The 10,409-nt window shown below is 40.8% G+C and overlaps 1 protein-coding gene across 1 annotated transcript in view; it reads right to left on the bottom strand.

Annotated features, from left to right (window-relative positions):
* Positions 1-1,079: 1,079 nt before the first annotated feature.
* LOC115183198 (globoside alpha-1,3-N-acetylgalactosaminyltransferase 1-like) overlaps positions 1,080-10,409 on the bottom strand; it is a 50,497-nt gene continuing 41,167 nt past the window's right edge. Inside the window, exon 4 of the mRNA XM_029744537.1 lies at positions 1,080-2,023. Within this exon, the coding sequence (XP_029600397.1) occupies positions 1,333-2,023 (691 nt within the window). The 3' untranslated portion in view covers positions 1,080-1,332. The remainder of the gene's footprint in view (positions 2,024-10,409) is intronic.

Genomic DNA, 10,409 nt, shown 5'->3' with positions numbered 1-10,409 from the left:
AATGCCCACCCCACACCCTGACCTAACAAAATAGAGAAATAAACTGTCTCTCTCAGGTCAGGGCGTGACAAGCTGTACATGTCTCAATTCTTCCATGGCCTGCACACTCACCAGATATGTCAATCAGTGAGCATGTTTTGGGACGCTCTGCATCAATAGAATTCCACATGCCACAATCAACAGCCTGATCAACTCTAGGCAAAGGAGATGTGCGATGCACATGATGGTTACACCAGATACTGACTAGCTGTCTGATCCACACCCATACCTTTTTTAAAGTTATCTTTGACCAACAGATGCATATCTGTATTTCCAGTCATGCTGAATCCATAGATAAGGGCCTAATGAATGAATTTACATTGACTGGTTTCCTTATAAGAACTGTAACTCAGTAAAATCTTTTAAATTGTTGCATGTTGAGTTGATATCTTTTGTTCAGTGTAGTATAACTATTTGTATTCATATTATAATTTTGTGTATATATTTTGTTATTATGTATTTTCAATTTTAACTTGTCATCTTCAATCATTTTAAATGGATTGTACACATCTGTGGTTGTATTGTGTTTTTACATTGTCAAATCTAATCCTCTAGCGGGTCACTGAACACACCTTCCACGTCGTTCATTACTTTCCATTGAACCCATAGCCCCTCGTTGATTATCCCTCACATAACATTGATTAGATGGTATGACTTGAATTGAAGGATTTTCCCTTTTGCCTTGACATTGGCAGGATGTTTTTACACAAGGAAGGGAATCCTCCATATTACCTTTTTAAAAGGGTATTTTTCTTTGTTTTCTTACAGTTTACAGTATATGTATTGTGGTTAGGGGTTGTTTCTGGACTGGAATGCCAGGTCCACTTTGACATTATGCTGAAGTTTTTCTAAATGGAAATTCAGTCCACCACTGTGTCTTGTCTGATGTACAAATCTATAGATGGAATCCTTGCAACATTCCCTATTTCTCCACTAAACCACTGGTTTGTTCCTCATACACCGCATATCGTTGTAACAGGGGAGATGTTGTTTTTAGTTAGGCTATAGAAAATATAACAAGTAGTGAAATAACACAAACATTCTGAAAGCGGTTAAATATTTATTTCAAGAAAAATACACAGCCAAGCTGTCTTCCTCAGGGTATAAAGTAAAGTGTATGTATTTCACCAAGAGAAAATGAATGGCACCAGACATCTGTATACCCAATGTGACATTTTATGCCTTTCCCTAACCTTAACCCAAACCTCAGTGAAGCAATACCTGAAATTAACCTAACGTTAACCATAATCAATAAAGTTTTTTTTCGGCCGGTTGAATATCCAATTCCTAGTCCTATACATTGGGACGAATTTCAGCATAGTTTTTAATGACAGAAGAGAAGCGAATGACTTTGACCTCTTTGGTTTTGGTCTTCTTGTCATCCCACTGGTACTCTGGAGACAACAGCTTGCTGGGCTTGTTGTAAAGCAGGTACCTGTTGAGGTGACTCTCCTCCTGCCAGGCAGCCTCGATGGAATTCCTCGCGTCCTCTTCAAGCTGGTTCCGACATACCTTTGTTAGTGTATACACATCCTCCACGGACCCTCCGAACACAGCCCCGGCGTAGTAGTAGTCTCCCTCATCCATGGGGATGTAGGCTGTCGAGGCTGGGCGCCGTTCGTATGTGAAGTGGTCACGGGTCTGCTGGTAAAACCATGGGTGAATCACAGCAACCAGCCTGCCCAGAGACTTGGCCCCCCAGCGAGCATGGAACTTGCTGTCCACGTCCAGACAGAAGATGTAGTCAGCCTCCCTGCTGATCTGACGTTCGATGGCTGTCTGAATGATCTCCATCCTCCGGGCTGATATCTCCTGCCAGCGGTTTGAACCTGGGACCTGGATCACACTCAAATGTCTCCCCTGGGACAGGTTCACTGATGGAACATCGTCGGGACGATCAGTGAAAACGTAGTAGCGCACGTTGAAGTCGACCATGAAGTGCTTCTCTGCTGTCTCCAGGAAATCTTGGAGAAAGCGGACGTATCTGTCAGAATTTAAAGACACACAGGTAACTGACAAAATATAGGAAACATCAACATAAAGGGTACTTAATAGAGAGTTGGGCCACCACGAGCCACCTTGGGCCACCACCAGCCACCTTGGGCCACCACGAGCCACCTTGGGCCACCACGAGGCACCTTGGGCCACCACGAGCCACCTTGGGCCACCACCAGCCACCATGGGCCACCACGAGCCACCTTGGGCCACCACGAGCCACCTTGGGCCACCACCAGCCACCTTGGGCCACCACGAGCCACCTTGGGCCACCACGAGCCACATTGGGCCACCACCAGCCACCTTGGGCCACCACCAGCCACCTTGGGCCGCAACCACCAGCCACCTTGGGCCACCACGAGCCACCTTGGGCCACCACGAGCCACATTGGGCCACCACCAGCCACCTTGGTCCACCAACAGCCACCAGAACAGCTCTAATGCACCTTGGCAAAGATTCTACAAGTGTCTGAAACTCTATCGGAGGGATAATTTGGTGTTTTGTTGATGGTGGTGGAAACATTATCTCAGGCTCATTTGGATTGAGATCTGGTGACTGGCATATGGTTTACATCGTTTTCATGCTCATCAAACCATTAGGTGACCACTTGTGCCCTGTAAATGGGGGCATTGTTGATCTGTGGGCATAGCCATGGTAGCAAAAAGAATGACTGAAATAATGGTCAGCCCAGCCTTTTTATACATGACCGTTAGCATAATGGGATGTTAATTGCTTAATTAACTCAGAAACCACACCTGTGTGGAAGCACCTACATTCAATATACTTTGTATCCCTCATTTACTAGTGTTTTCCACTATTTTGTCAGTTAATTGTAAATAACATAAGGGTTTAAGGTGCCTTGCTCAAGTGCACAATGGCAGTATCAGGCTCCTGCGATTCTGATGCCAGAAACCCTCTGTAACTGTATGGTCATTCTCATAGGACTGTATAGGACATACTCAACCGTTTCTGAACAGAAATTACAGTCTACCAGGAAATAAACAAAGTAGTACAGTTATTCAAATCTTAGCCAAGCCATGAATCATGACATCATGATATTGTATTACCTGCCATGTGACATTAGCTGGTTATGTCCTCATACACTGAGTGTTTTTTTGTTGTCTTGCCCATTCACCATCGGAATGGCACACATACACAATCCACGTCTCAATTGTGTCGAGGCTTAATAATCCTCCTTTAACCTGTCTCCTCCCCTTCGTCTACACTGATTGAAGTGGATTTAACAAGTGACATCAATAAGGGATCATAGCTTTCATCTGGATTCACCTGGTCAATCTGTTATGGAGAAAGCACGTGTTCATAATGTTTGTACACTCAGTGTAGTTTCAATGTTGTAAAAATAATGATAGTTTAACTTCCCTTTTGAATATTTGGGAAAAGTTGTAGGCTACTCACTTTCCAACAGCAAACACTGTGGTTGCTATGGTGAGGTTCATGGACTTGTAGATTATGTCGACGAGGTCAGGGTCAAAGGTTCCTTCCCAGACGATGGGTGCCAACCATGGGGTGACTGCCACCACATCAGTACGACTAAAGAAACAGAACAAGATCAAGCCTGACTGTGTTGTACTGATTATGATCTCAATGTTTACAGATATACAGATCAAGCCTGACTGTGTTGTACTGATTATGATCTCAATGTTTACAGATATACAGATCAAGCCTGATTGTATTGTACTGATTATGATCTCAATGTTTACAGATATACAGATCAAGCCTGACTGTATTGTGCGGCAAGTTAGTCAAAATTAAACCGGCCTATTGATATAATGAATATGAATTCAGATGACAGAAATGATTTAAATATTAAAGCATTAGACCTCTCACTAAAGGCTTCAGTCACACAAGTTATACTTAAATCCAAACTGGTTCTCTGGCAGATTAGTAAGAATGTCTCACCCCATGTTCAAGAATGGCCTTTTCCCCTATATTCAGATTACAACCTCTCACTTTCAGTTATTTGAAAATGATATCATCTCCAAAATATCACTATTTTTAAAACAAGCCATAGAACGTTGGAAAGGCACACACCTGTCTATAAAAGGTCCCACAGATGACAGTGCATGTCAGAGCAAAAACCAAGCCATGAGGTGGAAGGAATTGTCCGTAGAGCTCCGAGACAAGATTGTGTCGAGGAACAGATGTGGGGAAGGGTACCAAAATATTTCTGCAGCATTGAAGGTCCCCAAGAACACAATGGCCTCCATCATTCTTAAATGGAAGAAGTTTGGAACCACCAAGACTCTTCGTAGAGCTGGCCGCCCGGCCAAACTAAGCATTCTGGGGAGAAGGGCCTTGATCAGGGACTTGGTGTAATGAACACTGAACAGGTGTAATGAACACTGAACAGGTGTAATGAACACTGAACAGGTGTAATGAACACTGAACAGGTGTAATGAACACTGAACAGGTGTAATGAACGGTGTAATGAACACTGAACAGGTGTAATGAATGGTGTAATGAACACTGAACAGGTGTAATGAACACTGAACAGGTGTAATGAACACTGAACGGGTGTAATGAACACTGAACAGGTGTAATGAACACTGAACAGGTGTAATGAACACTGAACAGGTGTAATGAACAGGTGTAATGAACACTGAACAGGTGTAATGAACACTGAACAGGTGTAATGAAAATTCAACAGATGTAATGAACACTGAACAGGTGTAATGAACACTGAACAGGTGTAATGAACACTGAACAGGTGTAATGAACACTGAACAGATGTAATGAACAGGTGTAATGAACACTGAACAGGTGTAATGAACACTGAACAGGTGTAATGAACACAGAACAGGTGTAATGAACAATGAACAGGTGTAATGAACACTGAACAGATGTAATGAACGGTGTAATGAACACTGAACAGGTGTAATGAACACTGAACAGGTGTAATGAACACTGAACGGGTGTAATGAACACTGAACAGGTGTAATGAACACTGAACAGATGTAATGAACACTGAACAGGTGTAATGAACGGTGTAATGAACACTGAACAGGTGTAATGAACACTGAACAGATGTAATGAACACTGAACAGGTGTAATGAACGGTGTAATGAACACTGAACAGGTGTAATGAACACTGAACAGGTGTAATGAACACTGAACGGGTGTAATGAACACTGAACAGGTGTAATGAACACTAAACAGGTGTAATGAACACTGAACAGGTGTAATGAACACTGAACAGGTATAATGAACAATGAACGGGTGTAATGAACACTAAACAGGTGTAATGAACACTGAACAGGTGTAATGAACGGTGTAATGAACACTGAACAGGTGTAATGAATGGTGTAATGAACACTGAACAGGTGTAATGAACACTGAACAGGTGTAATGAACACTGAACGGGTGTAATGAACACTGAACAGGTGTAATGAACACTGAACAGGTATAATGAATGGTGTAATGAACACTGAACAGATGTAATGAACACTGAACAGGTGTAATGAACACTAAACAGGTGTAATGAACACTGAACAGGTGTAATGAACACTGAACAGGTATAATGAACAATGAACGGGTGTAATGAACACTAAACAGGTGTAATGAACACTGAACAGGTGTAATGAACACTGAACAGGTGTAATGAACGGTGTAATGAACACTGAACAGGTGTAATGAATGGTGTAATGAACACTGAACAGGTGTAATGAACACTGAACAGGTGTAATGAACACTGAACGGGTGTAATAAACACTGAACAGGTGTAATGAACACTGAACAGATGTAATGAACACTGAACAGGTGTAATGAACACTGAACAGGTGTAATGAACACTGAACAGGTGTAATGAACAGGTGTAATGAACACTGAACAGGTGTAATGAACACTGAACAGGTGTAATGAAAAATGAACAGATGTAATGAACACTGAACAGGTGTAATGAACACTGAACAGGTGTAATGAACACTGAACAGGTGTAATGAACGCTGAACAGATGTAATGAACAGGTGTAATGAACACTGAACAGGTGTAATGAACACTGAACAGGTGAAATGAACACTGAACAGGTGTAATGAACAATGAACAGGTGTAATGAACACTGAACAGATGTAATGAACACTGAACAGGTGTAATGAACACTGAACAGGTGTAATGAACACTGAACAGATGTAATGAACACTGAACAGGTGTAATGAACACTGAACAGGTGTAATGAACACTGAACCGGTGTAATGAACACTGAACAGGTGTAATGAACACTGAACAGGTGTAATGAACACTGAACAGGTGTAATGAACACTGAACAGATGTAATGAACACTGAACAGGTGTAATGAACACTGAACAGGTGTAATGAACACTGAACAGATGTAATGAACAGGTGTAATGAACACTGAACAGGTGTAATGAACACTTAACAGATGTAATGAACACTGAACAGGTGTAATGAACACTGAACAGGTATAATGAACAATGAACGGGTGTAATGAACACTAAACAGGTTTAATGAACACTGAACAGGTGTAATGAACACTGAACAGGTGTAATGAACGGTGTAATGAACACTGAACAGGTGTAATGAATGGTGTAATGAACACTGAACAGGTGTAATGAACACTGAACAGGTGTAATGAACACTGAACGGGTGTAATAAACACTGAACAGGTGTAATGAACACTGAACAGATGTAATGAACACTGAACAGGTGTAATGAACACTGAACAGGTATAATGAACAATGAACGGGTGTAATGAACACTGAACAGATGTAATGAACACTGAACACGTGTAATGAACACTGAACAGGTGTAATGAACAGGTGTAATGAACACTGAACAGGTGTAATGAACACTGAACAGGTGTAATGAAAAATGAACAGATGTAATGAACACTGAACAGGTGTAATGAACACTGAACAGGTGTAATGAACACTGAACAGGTGTAATGAACGCTGAACAGATGTAATGAACAGGTGTAATGAACACTGAACAGGTGTAATGAACACTGAACAGGTGAAATGAACACTGAACAGGTGTAATGAACAATGAACAGGTGTAATGAACACTGAACAGATGTAATGAACACTGAACAGGTGTAATGAACACTGAACAGGTGTAATGAACACTGAACAGATGTAATGAACACTGAACAGGTGTAATGAACACTGAACAGGTGTAATGAACACTGAACCGGTGTAATGAACACTGAACAGGTGTAATGAACACTGAACAGGTGTAATGAACACTGAACAGGTGTAATGAACACTGAACAGATGTAATGAACACTGAACAGGTGTAATGAACACTGAACAGGTGTAATGAACACTGAACAGATGTAATGAACAGGTGTAATGAACACTGAACAGGTGTAATGAACACTGAACAGGTGTAATGAACACTGAACAGGTGTAATGAACAGGTGTAATGAACACTGAACAGGTGTAATGAACACTGAACAGGTGTAATGAACACTGAACAGGTGTAATGAACACTGAACAGATGTAATGAACAGGTGTAATGAACACTGAACAGGTGTAATGAACACAGAACAGGTGTAATGAACAATGAACAGGTGTAATGAACACTGAACAGATGTAATGAACGGTGTAATGAACACTGAACAGGTGTAATGAACACTGAACAGGTGTAATGAACACTGAACGGGTGTAATGAACACTGAACAGGTGTAATGAACACTGAACAGATGTAATGAACAGGTGTAATGAACACTGAACAGGTGTAATGAACACAGAACAGGTGTAATGAACAATGAACAGGTGTAATGAACACTGAACAGATGTAATGAATGGTGTAATGAACACTGAACAGGTGTAATGAACACTGAACAGGTGTAATGAACACTGAACGGGTGTAATGAACACTGAACAGGTGTAATGAACACTGAACAGATGTAATGAACACTGAACAGGTGTAATGAACGGTGTAATGAACACTGAACAGGTGTAATGAACACTGAACGGGTGTAATGAACACTGAACAGGTGTAATGAACACTGAACAGATGTAATGAACACTGAACTGGTGTAATGAACACTGAACAGGTATAATGAACAATGAACGGGTGTAATGAACACTAAACAGGTGTAATGAACACTGAACAGGTGTAATGAACACTGAACAGGTGTAATGAACGGTGTAATGAACACTGAACAGGTGTAATGAATGGTGTAATGAACACTGAACAGGTGTAATGAACACTGAACAGGTGTAATGAACACTGAACGGGTGTAATAAACGCTGAACAGGTGTAATGAACACTGAACAGATGTAATGAACACTGAACAGGTGTAATGAACACTGAACAGGTATAATGAACAATGAACGGGTGTAATGAACACTGAACAGGTGTAATGAACACTGAACAGGTGTAATGAACAGGTGTAATGAACACTGAACAGGTGTAATGAACACTGAACAGGTGTAATGAAAAATGAACAGATGTAATGAACACTGAACAGGTGTAATGAACACTGAACAGGTGTAATGAACACTGAACAGGTGTAATGAACGCTGAACAGATGTAATGAACAGGTGTAATGAACACTGAACAGGTGTAATGAACACTGAACAGGTGTAATGAACACTGAACAGGTGTAATGAACAATGAACAGGTGTAATGAACACTGAACAGATGTAATGAACACTGAACAGGTGTAATGAACACTGAACAGGTGTAATGAACACTGAACAGATGTAATGAACACTGAACAGGTGTAATGAACACTGAACAGGTGTAATGAACACTGAACAGGTGTAATGAACACTGAACTGGTGTAATGAACACTGAACAGGTGTAATGAACACTGAACAGGTGTAATGAACACTGAACAGATGTAATGAACACTGAACAGGTGTAATGAACACTGAACAGGTGTAATGAACACTGAACAGGTATAATGAACAATGAACGGGTGTAATGAACACTAAACAGGTGTAATGAACACTGAACAGGTGTAATGAACACTGAACAGGTGTAATGAACGGTGTAATGAACACTGAACAGGTGTAATGAATGGTGTAATGAACACTGAACAGGTGTAATGAACACTGAACAGGTGTAATGAACACTGAACGGGTGTAATAAACACTGAACAGGTGTAATGAACACTGAACAGATGTAATGAACACTGAACAGGTGTAATGAACACTGAACAGGTATAATGAACAAGAACGGGTGTAATGAACACTGAACAGGTGTAATGAACACTGAACAGGTGTAATGAACACTGAACAGGTGTAATGAACAGGTGTAATGAACACTGAACAGGTGTAATGAACACTGAACAGGTGTAATGAAAATTGAACAGATGTAATGAACACTGAACAGGTGTAATGAACACTGAACAGGTGTAATGAACACTGAACAGGTGTAATGAACGCTGAACAGATGTAATGAACAGGTGTAATGAACACTGAACAGGTGTAATGAACACTGAACAGGTGTAATTAACACTGAACAGGTGTAATGAATAATGAACAGGTGTAATGAACACTGAACAGATGTAATGAACACTGAACAGGTGTAATGAACACTGAACAGGTGTAATGAACACTGAACAGATGTAATGAACACTGAACAGGTGTAATGAACACTGAACAGGTGTAATGAACACTGAACAGGTGTAATGAACACTGAACCGGTGTAATGAACACTGAACAGGTGTAATGAACACTGAACAGGTGTAATGAACACTGAACAGGTGTAATGAACACTGAACAGATGTAATGAACACTGAACAGGTGTAATGAACACTGAACAGGTGTAATGAACACTGAACAGGTGTAATGAACACTGAACAGGTGTAATGAACACTGAACAGATGTAATGAACACTGAACAGGTGTAATGAACACTGAACAGGTGTAATGAACGGTGTAATGAACACTGAACAGGTGTAATGAACACTGAACAGGTGTAATGAACACTGAACAGGTATAATGAACACTGAACAGGTATAATGAACAATGAACGGGTGTAATGAACACTAAACAGGTGTAATGAACACTGAACAGGTGTAATGAACACTGAACAGGTGTAATGAACGGTGTAATGAACACTGAACAGGTGTAATGAACACAGAACAGGTGTAATGAACAATGAACAGGTGTAATGAACACTGAACAGATGTAATGAACGGTGTAATGAACACTGAACAGGTGTAATGAACACTGAACAGGTGTAATGAACACTGAACGGGTGTAATGAACACTGAACAGGTGTAATGAACACTGAACAGATGTAATGAACACTGAACAGGTGTAATGAACGGTGTAATGAACACTGAACAGGTGTAATGAACACTGAACGGGTGTAATGAACACTGAACAGGTGTAATGAACACTGAACAGATGTAATGAACACTGAACTGGTGTAATGAACACT

The sequence above is a fragment of the Salmo trutta genome, unplaced genomic scaffold (assembly GCF_901001165.1).
Source record: "Salmo trutta unplaced genomic scaffold, fSalTru1.1, whole genome shotgun sequence".
NCBI classification, from domain to species: Eukaryota; Metazoa; Chordata; class Actinopteri; order Salmoniformes; family Salmonidae; genus Salmo; species Salmo trutta.
Note: the sequence above shows the minus strand (reverse complement) of the source record. Positions and strands in the feature narration are given on the sequence as shown.